Here is a 17,937-nt window from a genome sequence, read left to right on the forward strand (position 1 = left end):
CCATCTTTTGACTCAAAATTTACATTTTTAAGAACTAATCCAAAAAGAAAAAAGTGATCTGGTCAAAAATGCTCAGAAAACAGCAAATATTTGAAACAGCTCAAATGTCAGAGCTGAGGAAGGGCTAAGCATCAAGAAGATACATCTCTACACAGTTATAAAAAATTAGATCCCCACATCTTGATAATGGTGAGCACAAAATACTCCAGATAAGATCTGGTAAGAACAAAATAGCTGCAACCATAGCCTCAAATAATGAAAAAAAGAAAGTATATAGTTAACTTTGAGGATGAAAAAATTTGGAGGTAATGTTAGTTGAATTCTCTTCTCTCAGGAGTTCAAAAGATTAAAATATCTTTTTTTAAATTGTAAAGTCCCTCCCAGTATATATAAAACAAGGCTGAGTGGTGACGGGAGGGTCATCATTCTGCATTTTTTAAACAGCTAAAGTCCCATTTGACTGTAAATATTCACAAAGAGCAACAATTCACTCTTTTTGAGTTGGGGGTCTCACTCTGTCACCCACGCTGTAGTGCAGTGGTACAATCACAGCTCACTGCAGCCTCAAGCTCCTGGACTCAGGTGATCCTCTTGCTTTAATCTCCCAAGTAGCTGGGACTACAGGTGTGTGCGACCATGCTTGGTTAATTTTTTATTTTTTTGTTAGAGATGAGGTATGGCTAGGTTGCCTAGACTGGTCTTGAACTCCTGGGTCCAAGCCATTCTCCTGTCTTGGCTTCCTAAAGTACAGGAATTACAGCAGTGAGTCATCACACCCAGCCAAAAATTCAATCTTTCCATACAGGCTTCTCTAAGGGTAACATTAGAACAAGGGCTAGACGAAACAGATAGGGTTTAATAATTTTTAGGGACAACCAGTAGTCTTCAACTGGAGACAGCATACACTCAATGCACAGCAGAAATAAAACAGGTGAGCCCTTGTGATGGACTAGTGGCTACTGCCACACCTGTCGCACACTCTAGTTGCCACCAGGGGGAGCGTGTGGGTTAAATAAATACATATATCTGTAGTGTTTTTACTATCTGAACAGAGAAGAATCCTCTTCCACAGGAGGCTGAGAGTCTGTGTATAAAGTACCTTGCCAAATGTGTTACCATCAGGGAGTATTCAGATCATTGTTAAGTTCTGGTCTCAGAACTCAACGTCTTGTGCTCTGATGCCCAACTGATGACTTAGGTCCTCTTCCCCAGGTCTGACTGTACATCCTAAAACTGGACCCAACACCTTTCAGGGTCATGTAAAAGGTGAGTCGTCATTGTTTTGTCTCTAAAATCAAAGAAATAGGTCCCTAGAACAGGAGATAATCAGAGCTTGTGAAAGAGAGTTTAGGGAAATAAGTAGGTTTTGAGTTTTCAAATCTACCTTTTTGTTTAGGCATCTTGTAATTCCTTTTGATATTAGGAAAATATTTCTTAGATTAGTGAGGCTTTCCAAAGAACAGCCTGACTCTCACATATATCCATTACAGAATCTCAGAGCTAGAAAGGCTCTTCCTTACAGGTCATTTCCTAGTTTACATAATTTCCAAGAGGCAGATAATGGAGTCAAATCCAGGGCTGCCTGCTCTCTAAGTTTCTATTCAGAACCAAGAACCATACTTCCACTACCAGTCACAGATATATAAATTCATCTAGAATTGGTCTCTTGGTTCACAGAGAAGAAGACTAACATAGAAAATAAATGGGGTTTCAAGAATCATCATTAGATGCTAAACACACAAGGTGTCTGTGACTCCAGGGGCTATGTGGGGGCATACACTTACTGACAACACCATACCTAAAGCCCAGTCACCTCTTTCACTTGCTCTGTGGCTCTGTGTGCTCACCTTGACAGAGAAGATGTTTGCAGTGTGTCCCGTGTGCATGGAGAGCAGCTTCTTGTGGTGCAGTGGGTCCCATACAATTGTATGCTGGTCGTCGGAACCAGAGGCCAGCAAGCTGCAAGCAGAATGAGGGATTCTGAACTCTCCTCAAAACCCCAGGCCTCCTTCCCCTGTCCCTTGTCCTTAGTATAAGGAGTTAGGCCACACAGAACAGATGTCACAGAATTTAAGGTTATCTTATAAACACGAGTTGATTCTCTTCTCTTTTGATCTGAGATTTTCCCACTATTCCTTGAACACTGGTTTCTTAAAAAGAAAGGGTTTGGATGGTCATCCAACCTTCCATCTATCTGGGATTAATGGTTTAAGTGTGTGTTGATAATTATGGGCTAACCTTAAGAACAGCAGAGAGTAGCAGTCTTTTTTCATTTGGGTCTACTCTTTTCCTTAGATCCAGTAAGGAAGGAACTCCCTTCTCCCAGTCTCCTCACTCATTCCCTTCTCCAGCACACTCTAGGTGTTCTAGCTCATACTTACTCTCCTTTCTCATTCCACTCCAGACAGTTGACACAACCTGAGTGACCCTGGGGAAGCAAATGGAAAGGGACAAGAAGAGAGTTAGTTAGAGGTTCTCCTGGGGAACAGGTAAACCAGCTTTTCCATTTTCAGTGTTTTCCAGGTACATGTGAACAGCCAGAATCGACGTAACCTGACTAGCACATTACAATATAGTACTTTCACAATCTCACTTAATGCTGGGTACCTCTGAGCCATAAGGAGCAGGTTTCACTGATCCCATTTTGCAGAAAAGCAAACCGAAGTTCAGACAGTAGAAAGTAGTAGAAGTAAAATCCAAACAAACTTCTGCTTTTACCACCAGAAGGAACAGGTCAGCAGTCCCTTCAAGGGACATTCCCTCAGCCAAAGAAGATTTGCCCAGGGAACATCTGATCCAAGGACAGTCAATTAACCAGAGGCTAATCTGCATTCACTCAGCATATTATTTATCAAGCACCTACTGCATGCCAAGTATTGTTCAGATGCTGGGAGTACAGGAGTATACAAAACAAAGTCCCTGGATCTTCTGGAACTTTCTTCAAGTAGGCGGAGCTGGGAACAGTAAAGTTAACTGGGCCAGAGTTTTGATCTTGGGATTTTCCTTTCTCCCTCTCTGTCTCTGTGTCTCTCTCTGTGTCTCTGTCTGTCTCTCTCTCGAGTTGAAGTTTTACTCTGTCCTCTGTTGCCTAGGCTGGAGTGCAGTGGCACACTCATAGCCACCGCAGTCTCGACCTGTTGGGCTGAGGTGATCCTTCCGCTCAGCCTTCCAAGTGGCTGGAACTACAGGTATGCACCACCACACCTGGTCACCTGGTTAATTTTGTGATTTATTGTAGAGACGAAGTCTCGCCAAGTTGCCCAGGCTGGTCTTGAATCCCTGGGCTCAGGCAATCCTCTCGCCTCAGCTTCCCAAAGTGCTGGGATTACAAGTGTGAGCCACCACACCCAGCTTTCTTTTATTTTTCCTAGAGACAATGTCTTGCTCTTGTCCAGGTTGGAGTGTAGTGGTGCAACCATAGCTCATTGCAGCCTTGAACTCCTGCCTCAGCCTCCTGAGTAGCTGGGACTACAGGTGCAGGTTACTGTCCAGCTCGATTTGAATCAAGAAACATGAAGAGACTGAGGCATGGAGAGAAATTATGGCAAAGTTAGAGTTATGAGAACACAGAATCCATGAAGAAGCAGAAGGTTTGAAGGAGCAGAAACAAGTCTTACAAAGTAGAAGGAAAAAATAAGTCAGAAGGTAGGCATTCCTACATACTGTTCTTTCTGTTCCTTCACCCTCCTTCATTTCTAACAGCACCTTGATTTATATTTTTTTTATTTTTTTGAGTTGGAGTCTCACTCTGTCGCCCAGACTGGAGTGCAGTGGCCGCTCCCGGTCACTGCAGCCTCGACCTGCTGGGCTCTGGCAATCCTTCCGCCTCAGCCTTTCAAGTAGCTGGAACTACAGGCGTGCACTACCACACCTGGCTAATTTTTTGATTTATTGTAGAGATGAGGTCTCACCAAGTTGCCCAGGCGGGTCTTGAACCCGCGGGCTCAGGCAATCCACTCACCTCAGCCTCCCAGCACGGGACTACAGGCTGAGCCATTGAGCCCCGTTTTAACTTACATTTAATTACTGCCCTGCCCCAAATCAGACCATGTGTTTCAGGAAGCATAAATTCATTGTCTTTGCCATAGTGATAGGTTCAGGAATTTAGGCATAAACCAAATAGGACATGGCATTCACTTGGCCACAGGGATTGGCTCAGAAATGAGCCTATAACCCCAATCAGATGCAAGGAATAACAGTTGCTGGGAGCTTCTGGAAAAGGAATTTTCTCATTCTGAAGGCAGTCTATGGAAGAGACGCCAGGCGTACTGATGTGCCACCTGGAATTGCACACATTTTGCCACCAAGAGGGAATACAGCCCGAGGGTGTAATCAACACAAAGAGGAGAGCCTAGCTAAGGGAACCATAGAAAAATGGAGCCGGAGTGATCACAGTAACCAAACCGGACTTACCAGGTTGTTAATAGAAGTGCACAGTAACCTACCCTACTCCTGCACTTCCAGTAAGTAAGTAAGCCAATCAGTTCATTACTACTTAAGGCAATTTCAGTTGGGCTGTTACTTGTGGGTCAAAGTATCCTAACCAATAAACTCCAACTCATTCTTCAAGTCTCAGGTGACAGGTACTTCCTGCAAGATGCCTTCTCTGTCATGTAGGTTTGGAAGAGAGGCATGCCCTTCATGTGGGGTACTACTGTCATACTACATCATGGCTCTGTGTCTATGTGGTTGTTTTCTTCCACCAGACTGAACTTTGAGAAAGCAGGCTTTGTGGATTACATTCACTGTATCCTCAAGGTTAGGTACAGTGCCTGGCATGTATCTGTCACCTAAATAAACACATGAGTCCAGCACAACTAGTAGGAGGAACTAAGAGAGATGATACATTTACTTTCCCAACTGTTTGGTCAGAAAACACCTTTTTTAAAGAGACAGGGTCTTGCTATATTGCTCAGGCTGGCCTTGAACTCCTGGATTCCAGTGATCCTCCTGCCCCAGCCTCCCAAATAGCTGGGACTACAGGCACACACCACCATACCCGGCCCCCTTCCCTCTTTGCCCCCTTTATCCTATGAAGATTCTCATCTGGGAGAAACTCATTTTTTTTCCCTGAACTCTCCTCTTATACACATTACTGACACACTCTGTTCAAACCTGCCAGATCACCTGCCCATGGTACTTGGTTGAAACCTCACATACATCTCTAGTCACTCTTTCTGGGTCAGAATCATTTATCTCCTAAGTCTCCTCATTTTCCCCACTAAGCTGTAAATTACTTATATGGGTGGATCACAGTTTCAGTTTGGAATCTCCCACACCACCACCAAAGAGTTTGAATGACGGCCACGTATTACAGGCTTACAAAGAGCTAGATATAGTGCTAAACTGAGCACTTGAGGTAGGCAGAATAATGGACTCCTAGAGATGCCCATGTCCTAATCCTCTGAAACCTGTAAATATGTTATTTTAGGTGGTGACAAAAGGGACTTTGCAGATGTGATTAAGGTTAAGGACCTTGAGATGGAGAGATTATCCTGGATTATCCAGGTGGGTTCAAACTAATAACATGAATCCTTAAAATCAGAGAACCTTTCTGGCTGTAGAGAGCTAGCAAGATGGAGATGGAAGGAACTGGACCTGCTGTTGCTGGCTTTGAAGATGGAGAAAGGAGGGTAGGAGCCAAGAAATGCAGCAGCCTCTAAAAGCTGGGAATGCAAGGAAACGGATACTACTCTAAAGCCTCCAGAAGAAACACAGCCCTGCCAACACCTTGTCTTTAACCTGCTGGGACCCACATTAGACTTCTGATCTACAGAACTGTAAGATAATAAATCTGTGTTGTTTTAAGTCACTAACTCTGTGGTAATTTGTTTTGGCACCAACAGGAAACTAATTTAATACTCTACATCCATAATCTTGTTTAAGAAACAGGTATCATAGCCATTGCCATGCTATGATATGGTATGGTCATGTGCTCTTTGAGCTATGGCCAGGCCATATTTCCTGGCTTTGGCCCCCTCCCTGTCTCGGAGAGGTGAATCTCCTCTTTCTCTCTGTCTCTTGCTCTAATTTACTTTCTAAATAAACTATATTTCCTAATCGTAAAGAGAGAGAGAGACAGACAGACAGACAGACAGACACAGGTATCATCACTAATTTCACGAATAAGAAAAACAATGCTCAGAGAGGGTGGGTAACCTGCTCAAGGTAGCACAGCTAATAGTGACAGAATGCAAAATTTTCACTCAAGCACTCAGGCTCTCAAGAACTATCTGAGAAAAACATTAATGCTTCCAGAATGACTGTATTTGTCCATGGTATTTGTCCTCAAATAAGTAACCCATCCAAAGTATAGAAGATGGGGGCCACAGTGTATGAATGATCCTTATGATTCATTTTTACACGGTAGAAGTAGCTCAGAGTATAGAAAGAAGGTTCAAATAAGGTTCTACAAAAATACGAAGTAACTATTATAAAAAAATAAAGGGTTACACAAATTAGAACACACACTTAGGAGCCTACTTTACACAGAACAGAATGTTTAAGAGGAGTTATTTTGGCCTTGATAAATAAGGTTGGCATGATTATAGATGCAAGATCAATAATTATGTTGAAGAATAAAACTAGTTTATGACATAAACAGTGAGCAAAAAAAGGAGAGAAAAAAACTTTTAAGGACTTGAGTGGAGGGACTACTTAAGATGGAAACATTTCTATTTAGGGTAAGCCTTGCATACCAGGGAACTGGAGGAAACAGGAAGTGTACAGAGAAATAACCTGCAATAAAAGCTCCAAATCTCACTTAAATTCCAAATTACAGCCTAACTCTTAGTTCCTATTTAACTTTATTAAATACTGATTATAATTGCTATTTAATAAAGTCCCTAGAATTTGTTAGGTAGCCTGGTGTTTAGGAGGCAGAGAAGGCTAGAAGTATTTTATCACTGACATTGGTTAGAACTGTAAGTGCACAATGATGATAAAAGCTAATGGACTTTTACTTGGTTTTGCTACTGGTTTTAAATTCCTTACAGAATACTCCCTTACAGCCTGTATTACTGTCCTCACTTTGGTAGGACACTACTAGGTAGAAAACTAGGTATTTATATATTCATATGTTTTTAATCACCCCATTTTTATAGGTAAGACCCAAGTCTCAGAGACATTAAATTACTTACCCAAGATCACACAAACTGTAAACATCAGCACCCAGATGAGAACCCAGGTCAGTCTGACTCATAAGTATTTCTTTGGCTGTGCTGGGCTACCTCAAATGCCACCTTTATCTTTACCTGTATTAAGAAGATATCTTATTGCTACCATCACCTTAGAGAACTGTTTGACAATTTCTTATAAACTTAAGCTTATAGCTACCCTATGATCCAGAAATTTAATCCTAGGTATTTATTCCAGGGAAATGAAAACATTTATCCACACAAAGACTGATATGAGAATATTCACAGCTGTTTTATTTTTTAAAGCTCCAAACTAGAAATAACCCAGATGGTTATCAATAGGAGAATTGATAAGAAGACAGTGGTACGTCCAAACAGTAGAATACTACTCAGTAATAAAAAGGAATGAATACATTCAACAATGTGGATGAAACAAAAAACATTGTTGAGCAAAACAACCAGACACAAAAGTATACATGACTATATAATATCATTTATGTGAAGTATAAGAACAGGCAAAAGTAATCTATAGAGACAGAAGCCAGAAAGTGGTTGCTTTAAGGCAGAAGGGTTTGCTGGGAAGGGGATATTATGGGAATATTCTAGGATGATTAACATATTTTCTTTTGAAATTTACTTTAATTTAAAATGTTTTTATAGAGATGAAGTTTCACTTTGTCCTCCAGGTTGGAGTGCAATGGCATGATACCAGCTTACCTAAAACTCCTGGGCTCAAGTGATCCTTTCGCCTCAGTCACTCGAGTAGGTAAGACTATAGGCATGTGTTACAACACCTGGCTAATTTTAAAAAATGTTTATAGAGATAGGGTCTTGCTATGTTACCCAGGCTGTTCTCAAGTGATCCATCCACCTGCCTTAGCCTATCAAAGTGCTGGGATTACAGGCACGGGTCACTGTGCCCAGACGTATTTTCTATTTTGCTGTGAGTGGTAGCACACAATTGTCAAAACTCATCTAACTCAATACTTGAGGCCTAGATGCTTTATTTTATGTAAATCAGACTTCAATGTGAAGGAGAGAAGGTCTTAGTAATAGCAATAATAGTAGCTAATATATATTTAACACTATCTTACCATGTACCAGGGACACTAGTATACCCTTCATATATTCTTTACAACTACTTTATGATGGAAACACCATTATTCTTCTCATTTTTCAGATGAGGAAAAAGTTAAATGCATCTAAGCTCCCAAGCTGAGTAAACAGTGTAGCCAGAATGTGAACCCATGTCTGATAGATTCCAAAGCTTAGTTTTTTTTAAATTCACATATTAAATTTTATGTATTTATAGCCTACAATATGATGTCTTCAAACATCATTTGGAATGACTAAATCTAGCTAATTAATATATACATTGCCTCACATAGTTATCACTTGTGTGGTGAGAACACGACATCTACTTCCTTAAGCATTTTTCAAGAACACAGCATATTGTAATTAAGCATAGCCACTGGGTTGTACTACAGATCTCTTGAATTTAATTCTCTTACCTAACTGAAATTTTGTACCCACTGACCAACATTTCCCAACACCCTAGCCCCCAGTCACTCCAGCGCCTAGTAACCACCATTCTACTCTCTATTTCTATGAGATCAACTATTTCAGGTTCCATGTATGAGTGAGATCAAGCAGTACTTGTCTTTCTGTGCTTGGCTTATTATACTTAACATGTTCTCTGACGCCGGGCTCGGTGGCTCAGTCTGTAATCCTGCGCTTTGGGAGGCTGAGGTGAGTGGATTGCCTGAGCTCACGGGTTCAAGACCCGCCTGGGCAACTTGGTGAGACCTCATCTCTACAATAAATCAAAAAATTAGCCTGGCGTGGTAGCGCACGCCTGTAGTTCCAGCTACTGGAAGGCTGAGGTGGAAGGATTGCTGGAGCCCAGCAGGTTGAGGCTGTGGTGGTGGCTAGGAGCGGTCACTGCACTCCAGTCTGGGTGACAGAGTGAGACTCCAACTCAAAAACAAAACAAAAACAAAAACATATTCTCTGGGTTCATCCAAGTTGTCACAAATGGCAGGATTTCCAGAACTTGACTTTTAGTCATGCTGTCACACTGTCTTTATTCTAGTCAAAGCTGTCTCAAAACTTAAATGCCTGATATGTGCCAGCATTGCACTTGGCTCAGAGAGACATGACTGAGTCAGACAGGGACATATCCTGTCCTCACGGAGCTGGTGAGGTTTTTTTTCCCTCCCCTTCTTCTCCAAACCTATAACAGTAGCTTTCGCCCATGTTATCATGATCTCCTCATAAGCTCCACTTCAAATGGCTTATCCAAAGATTAAACCATATTTATTCACTTCTCCCTTAGTGTTGTAGATTTAGGTTAGTTCCAGTTTTTGTATGTTGATGTATTTTAAAAGTCCAGTGGGAAAACATGTGTAGGTAACTGGGTAACCTAGACTAGGGCCAATGCCATTTTTTTTGCATTTGACTGAAATATATAAAATCTGTGTTGTAACCCATACTGCTCAGGAACCTCTGATGGGCAATCATGGGAAACATTATTAATAAATACAATTTGATAGATAATAATTAATCAAAATGTGGGGCCCATAGGGGCAAAATAATAAAAGATATTCTTGCTGTAGGAAAAAGCAGTATCCAATCGTATGAAGGGAATAACAAAAGCAAAGAACTAAGAAGTCTGCAAATTAGTATTTATTCTGATATAACCAAAAAACCCAGAGACCCTATTGTCCAAATTTACACTTTATAAAAAGAAGCTGAGGATCTGGAACTGGTTAGTGAGAGGCAGAATTGTAAAGTGAAAGAGCTGTCTGGGTTCAACTATGGCTTAGCCTGGTCCCAGTTGTATGGGCAGTCACTTAAGATTCCCAAAGCCACAGATTTTTCATTTGTAAATGGAGATGACAATTTAATATAAACTTGACTTGTGAAGATAATATATCCAAGGTGCCTAGCACACATTGGTAAATTCTGGCTCCGATCCCTGGAACTAGTCCTCAGATACCCTTTCCTGCCAATCTATGTGTGTTCCTTCCAGATCCCGCTCTTAAAGACCCTTCCACAATAGCTAGGGTGCTCACAAAGAGTACACATCTTGGACAGATGGGTTTCTTCCTATTTACCTACTTTTTCAAAAGGGTTTTTTTCTATAGCTAGCTATTAAATTGCTACTCCAAGTCCTGACCAAGTAGGTAATTCATTTATTCAACACTGAATATGCATAAGATACTAGGAGAAAAGAGAATAAATAGCAAGATTAACACAGACTGGTTAATGTTTATGGCAACATGAAACAAAGTTCTATCATAATAGAAATAAGAGAGTGATATCAAACAACTCCAGGAGAAGACAGGAACATTAGGCTTTGGGAACAAGCTTAAAGGATCTTTCAGAAGCATTTTCTGACTTGGAGATAAAGCCTGTGACCCAGTTTGCATAGCTACACATAAGGATCCTCTCTTAACTGCAACCCAGTAAGATTCATCATACATACATTTAACTTACCTGCTGACTTCAGACCCAAACCCTTGTGTAATAAGGCACCACTTAAAGGGTCAATGTCAAAGAGTATGAGAGTTACAGTAGTTCAATGAAGCCTCCACAAGAAATACTAACTAGGAAAGATAGGAAGCAGATATCCATGTGCTTTTCTCTAACTTATTAAATAGCATGAAAGAGTCTTAACAAGCAAGATTTAGATTAAAATTCAATAAACATTAATTGGACACGTATTAAATGTCAGGGTAGATGATAAGTTTTCATATGAGTTGATTAATTTAAGCCCCACAACATACATATCTATTGGTATGTATTAAGTTTACATAGGTAAAATATTATAGCAGAATGGAGCAAGTCATGAAGGCAAATGAAACTCTAAAATTCTTCATTCACTCTCTATTCATTTAATGATATGATAGTTATTTAAAGGCAGAATGATCTGGATATTCAGACTTTTCCATAAAATCTTTCCTTTTGTTCCTTATTTAATCTAGCTCAATGGTGTCCCTAAGAATTACTGTATGAAGTAGTAGTAATTAAAAGAATAGCTGGGTTGGGCACGGTGGCTCACACCTATAGTCCAGCACTTTTGGATGCTGAGGTGAGAGGATTGTCTAAGCTCATGGGTTCGAGACCAGCCTGGGCAACTTGGTGAGACCTCAATCTCTACGATAAATAAAAAAATTAGCCGGGTGTGGTGGCATGTGCCTGTAGTTCAACTACTTGGAAGGCTGAGGTGGAAGGATCACTTGAGCCCAGCAGGTCGAGGCTGTGGTGGCGATGGGTGTGCCACTGAACTCCAACCTGGGAGACAGAGTGAGACTCCAACTCAAAAAAAAAGAATAGCTAAAACTTAGTTTACTATGTGTCAGGCCCTATCCTAAGCACTTCACATAATCACTTTTGAAAATCCATCAAATTATCCATAAAATACAGTAAATGTTTTTTATGTGTATAGCTATGTTTCCTTGAGCAAGTTTTGTTTTGTTTTGCTTTTTTGTCTCTGAGTTGGAATCTCACTCTGTTGCCCAGGCTGGAGGGTATATAACCTCACAGGCTTGTTGTGGGAAACAAAACAGTATTTGTAAAGCAATTTGAGTGGTCATTTTGATAGCTGAGTGGCAGAATCAGAAATCAAGTCCAAATATGTCTTTTTCATTGCACCAAGAAAGTTCAAGACTTACAGCACAGCCTAATGTGAACTATGATTATTGAGGAAAGAAAAATCCCCCTAGAACTCATGAAAAAGAATTTAAAATATATTTCAAATTCTATATGTTTTAGCTAAAAATCTGAGTATCAATATAGTTGGGCAAAACAACCATAATTCATATTAGAAAGTTTTTCCTCATATTGAGCTTACATCTGCTGTCTATCCCTGCAAGGTCTTTCTATTGATTAAATCGTTTAACAATTATTTGAGCACCCACTACATGCTAGGCATTTTTATACAAGCAAAGGCTATTGTGGTAAATAGGGCAAGAGAGAAAAATCAGTACTCTTCTGATGTAAGATGAGTTCAGATAGCGGTAAGTGTGATGAACATAAGATATAGCTGGGCTCGGTGGCTCAACCTGTAACCCCGCATTTTGGGAGACTGAGGTGAGTGGATTGCCTGAGCCCGTGAGTTTGAGACTCGCCTGGGCAACTTGGTGAGACCTCATCTCTACAATAAAATCAAAAATTAGCCAGGCGTGGTAGCACACGCCTGTAGTTCCAGCTACTTGGAAGGCTGAGGAGGAAGGATTGCCAGAGCCCAGCAGGTTGAGGCTGCGGTGGCCAGGAGTGTGCCACTGCATTCCAGTCTGGGTGACTGAGTGAGACTCCAATTCAAAAAAAAAAAAAGAACATAAGAACTTTAGATAGAGTGGTCAGATAAAGCCTCTCTGAGGAAGTGATATTTATGGTGAAATGTGAATGACGACAAGGAGCAAGTTAAACTAAGATCTGAAGGAACAGCATTCCAGGCATAGGAAAGAACAAGAACAAGGTAGAAACAGGACAGATATGCTGAAGAAACTGAATAAAAGGCAATGCAGTTAGAGTATAGTGATGAAGGGGACAGAGTAAGATAAGCAAGACAGGCTCAGAGAGGTAAGCAGAGGCCAGACCTGAAGGATGTCTTATTGGCCATGGCAAGAAGGTTCACAAGGCCAGGAACTGTGTTGGTCTTATTCATTGCTATATTCTTTTCCCAGTGCCTAGCATACTACTGGCATATAATAGGCACTCGATATTTGCTCAACATGACTGAATTAATGAGTAGCTCCTAGTGCTTCCCTCTAATACTTCAAAGCATGAGTTAACTTCAGCATCTAAAAAAGCAGAGGTTAGCCAGGTGCAGTGGCTCACATCTATAATCCCAGCACTTTGGAAAGTGAAGGGGAGAGGACTACCTGAGCCCAGGGGTTTGGAACCAGCCTGGGCAACTTGGTGAGACCTCATCTCTACAATAAATAAAAAAATTAGCCAGGTGAAGTGGCATGTGCCTGTAGTTCCAGCTACTTGGAAGGCTGAGGTGGAAGGATTGCTTAAGCCCAGCAGGTTGAGGCCATATGGTCTCTGTCACAACTACTCAATTTTGCTGTTGGATCACTAAAGCAGATATTGGTAATACAAACAAGAATGAGTGTGCTTTCTTTCAATAAAACTATTTATGGCCAGCGTGGTGGCTCATACCTGTAATCCCAGCACTTTGGGAGGTAGAGGCTAGATAATTGTTTGAGCCCAGAAGTTTGAGACCAGCCTGGGCAATCTGGTGAGACTTTGTCTCCAAAATAAATCAAGAAAAATTAGCTGGCCATGGTGGAACGCACCTATAGTTCCAGCAACTTGGAAGGCTGAGGTGGAAGGATCACCTGAGTCCAGCAGGTCAAGGTTGTGGTAGCTGTGAGCATGCCACTGCACTCTAGCCTGGGTTACAGAGTGAGACTCTGACTCAAAAAAACAAAAACAAAAAACGACTTTATTTATAAAAACAGGCAGCAACAGATTCAAACCAAAAACTCATATAGAAGTGCCAGGGACCCAGAACAGTCAAAACAGTCTGGGAAAAGTACAAAGTTGGAAGACTCAAACTTTCCAATTATATAACTTATTACAAAGCTACAATGATAAAAAAAAGTGTGGATAAGCAAAGGAACCAACATTTAAATCAATGGACTAGTTGAAAGTATATAAATAAAGTTGTATATTTAAGGTCAATTGATTTCTGACAAGAGTATTAAGAAAATTAAATGAGGGAAAAGAATAGTTTTTTCAACAAATGGTGCTGGGACAAGTGGATGTCCACATGTAAGAGCACAATGCGGGACCCCACCTTACACCATACATGAAATATAGGTGTAAATCTTTGTGACCTTGGATTAAGAAATGATTTCTTAACATAGCGCCAAAAGCACAAGCAACAAAGAAACAAAGATAAATTGGACTTCATTAAAATTAAAACTTTTGTGCAAAGGCACTATCAAGAAAGTGAAGAGACAACCCACAAAGTGAGAGAACAAAATTTCAAATCACATCCATATAAATAACTCTTACTACTCAACAATAAAAAGACAGCCCAATTAAAACATGAGTAAAGGGGCTAGGTGTGGTGGCTCACTCCTGTAATCCCAGCACTTTGGGAAGCCGAGGCAGAAGGATTGCTTGAGCCTAGGCATTCGAGACTAGCCTGGAGAACACAAAAAGACTTCATCTTTACAAAAAAAAAAAAAATTGGCCAGGCATCGTGGTGCATGACTGTAGTCCCAGCTAATCAGGAGGCTGAGGTGGAAGGATTGCCTGAGCCCAGGAGGCTGAAGCTGTGGTGAGCTGTTATCATGCCACTGCACTCCAGCCTGGGAGACAAAGATGAGTAAAAGATCTAGAATAGACATTTCTCCAAAGAAATACACAAATATGGCCAATAAGCACATGTAAATATGCTCAACATCATTAGTCATTAGGAAAATGAAAATCAAAACCACAGTGAGATACCACTTCATACTTCCTTCGATGGCTATACTAAAAAAGATGGAAGATAAGTGTGGCAAAGATGCAGAGAAATTGGAACCCGCATACATTTCCACTGGAAATATAAAATGGTGGTGGTGCTTTGAAAAAGTTTGGCAGTTCTTCAAAAAGTTGAACATTGAGTTACCATATGATCCTGAAATTCCACTCTTAAGTATATACCCAAGAGAACTGAAAAATAAGTCCAAACAAAAACCTGTACACAAGTGTTCATGGTACTACTATGCATAATAGTCAAGTAATGGAAACAACCCAAATGTCTACCAATTAATGAGTAGATAGACAAAATGTGAACTATTTATACAGTGGAATGATATTTGGCCATAAAAAATGAATAAAGTACTGATTCATCATACAACATGGCTTGAACCTTGAAAAAATTATGCTAAGTGAAAGAAGTCAGACACAGAAAGTCATATATTTTATGATATCATTATATGAAATGCCCAAAATAGGAAAATCCATAGCAACAGAAAGTAGATTAGTGGTTTCTGGGATAGTTCCAGTGATAAGAGATGGGGAGTGACTGCTAATAGGGGTAAGAGGTTCCTTTTTTGGGATAATGAAAATATTCTAGAATTAAATAAGCAATGATGATTGCACAATTTTGAGCATATACTTTATAACTACTGGATTGTACACTTAAATAGTATAGAAAAACAAACACTCCATCTTTTTCTTTAAACATAACTGTTTAATGAATTTAGTATCTAGTTTACTTTTCTAAAATGATATTGTAAAGACAACTCCAACAAATCTTTGTTAGAATCAAGTTATACTATGCCTATGGAACTGTTCTGGTATACCGATTCTGTTAAAAAAGAAATCAACCTAGTTTGATATGACTTGTTTCTCATAATTTCATAATTTGAATTTATGCTCAAATTATATAAGAAAACAAACTGGAAAAAGCAATCAGGCTAGATTGTGAAGGTGAGATTACATATATAATGTTTGCAACTTATTTAAGGATAATATTAGGAAAACTAATACAGCAAGAGAATAATTTCAACAAGTCAAGATTTATTAAACTCTATTCATTCATTCATTCACTCTTCTTGAGACAGGTTATCACTCTGTTGCCCAGGCTGGAGTTCAGCAGCATAACCACATAGCTCACCATAGCCTCGAGCTCCTGGGCTCAAGCAATCCACCTTCTTCAACCTCTTGAGTAGCTGTATTACAGGCATGTACCACCATGCTGCCTAATTTTCCTATTTTTTGTTGAAATGAGATTTTGCTTTGTTGCTCAGGCTGGTTTTGAACTTCTGTCCTCAAGCAGTCCTCCCACCTCAGCCTTCCAAAGTGCCACAATTACAGGGTGAGCCACCACATCTGGTCTATTAATCCCTTTTTAAAGGCAGACACATGGTTGAAGTGAAAAGAAACACAAACTCTGGAGCCAGATAGGCTGCATATAAATCTTTTAAATCTTATTTCTACCTCCTATCTGGCCTTACAAATGCTCATTTTAAAAATTATGTTTTAAGTAAGATTCCTTTTCTCTCCTCTCTACCATGTGTCTAACTGTGCTAAGAAATCCTAAAAGGCAACGAAATAGAAGGGATCACAGTGTGATCACAACTTTCAAGGTGAACTTGGAAGATCCTAGTGATATAATGAAAAATGAAAGCAAGCATCCCCTCAAGTGAGAGTAGGTCATGAGCTGAAATCAGGATATCTGGCTCTTGTACAGTTGTGACAACAAAACTCATTGAAACAAGTGAAGAGATATAACTAAAGGGGGCATGGAGTGCTCAGCAAAGATTGTACAAGGAAAGTAGAAACCTGGTTCAGTTTTATATACCAGAACCACTTAAAATTAATCTTAATAGCAGGGCTCGGTGGCTCAGCCTGTAATCCCGCGCCTTTGGGAGGCTGAGGTGAGTGGATTGCCTGAGCCCACAGGTTCGAGACCCACCTGGGAGCGAGACCTCATCTCTACAATAAATAAAAAAATCAGCCGGGTGTGGTAGCGCATGCCTGTAATTCCGGTTACTTCGAAGGCTGAGGCGGAAGGATCGCCGGAGCCCAGCAGGTCGAGGCTGCGGTGGCCGGGAGCGGCTACTGTACTCCAGTCTGGATGACAGAATGAGACTCCAACTCAAAAAAAAAATTAATCTTAATTTGCATTAAATTCAGGCTGGGCACGGTGGCTCAAGACTATAATCCCAGCATTTAGGAAGCCTGAGGAGGGAGGATCACTAGAACCCAGGAGACTGAGGCTGTAGTAAACTGTGATCATGCTACTCCATGCTAGCCTGGGTGACAAAGTGAGACCCTGACTCAAAAACAAATAAGTGATTTTAAATTCTCTAATCTCAGTCTCCCTTTTGGTTCTTTTACTGGGTTGCTGCGTGTGTGTGTGTTTGCTCTTTCTCCTCTCTCTCTCTTTTTTTCTTTCTTGTCAGAGTTCTCACTCTGTCGCCTAATCTGGAGTACAGTGAGTGGCTCAGGCGATCCTTCTGCCTCAGCCTCCCAAGTAGCTGGGACTACAGGTGCCTGCTAATTTTTTCTAGAGTTGAGGTCTATGTTGCCTGGCTGGTCTTGAACTCCTGTGCTCAAGCATCCTCCTGACTTAGTCTCCCAAAGTGCTGGTATTAAAAGCATGAGCCACTGTGCCTAGACACATTGTATTTTCTTAATGAATATCTTTAGCTTTATATTTTAAAACAATTTCAAATAGATAAAAAATACAATTGCAAGAATAGTACAGGAATGCCCAGATATACATTTCACCTAATTCATGAATTAACATTACATTTGGCTGGGCACAGTGGTCAAGCCTGTAATCCCAGCACTTTGGGAGGTGGAGATGAGAGGACAGCCTGAGTCCATGGATTCGAGACCGGCCTAGGCAACAATGGAAGACCTCGTCTCTATAATTAAAAAAAAAAAATTAGCTGGTCATGGTGGTGCATGCCTGTAGTTCCAGCTACTCGGAAGGCTAAGGAGGAAGACTCACCTGAGCCCAGCAGGTCAAGACTGAGGTGGTCATGGGTGAGCCACTGCGCTCTAGCCTAGACGACAGAGTGACACTCTGACTCAAAAAAACAAACAAAAAAATTACATCTGCTTTCTTTACTTCCTTCTCTTTTTATTTCTATTTTTTTGAGTTAGAGTCTTACTCTTGTCACCCAGGTTGGAGTGCAGTGGCACACTCATGGCCACTGCAGCCTTGACCTGCTGGGCTTAGGCGATCCTTCTCAGTAGCTGGAACTACCTATTTTTCTTTTCTTTTTTTTTTTTGAGTTGGAGTCTCACTCAGTCGCCCAGACTGGAATGCAGTGGCCGC

The 17,937-nt window shown here is 40.7% G+C and overlaps 1 protein-coding gene across 3 annotated transcripts in view; it reads right to left on the reverse strand.

The window, feature by feature from the left end:
* WDTC1 (WD and tetratricopeptide repeats 1) overlaps nucleotides 1-17,937 on the reverse strand; it is an 84,987-nt gene that overhangs the window by 18,674 nt on the left and 48,376 nt on the right. For all 3 annotated transcript variants that reach the window (XM_021713522.1, XM_008060348.2, XM_008060349.2), the window contains 2 exons: nucleotides 2,382-2,428; nucleotides 1,848-1,959 (listed from right to left, as the gene is read on the reverse strand). In XM_021713522.1, the coding sequence (XP_021569197.1) occupies nucleotides 1,848-1,959; nucleotides 2,382-2,428 (159 nt within the window). The remainder of the gene's footprint in view (nucleotides 1-1,847; nucleotides 1,960-2,381; nucleotides 2,429-17,937) is intronic.

Source organism: Carlito syrichta, unplaced genomic scaffold (assembly GCF_000164805.1).
Source record: "Carlito syrichta isolate Samal-C Ts95f unplaced genomic scaffold, Tarsius_syrichta-2.0.1 Scaffold304598, whole genome shotgun sequence".
Classification (NCBI taxonomy): domain Eukaryota; kingdom Metazoa; phylum Chordata; class Mammalia; order Primates; family Tarsiidae; genus Carlito; species Carlito syrichta.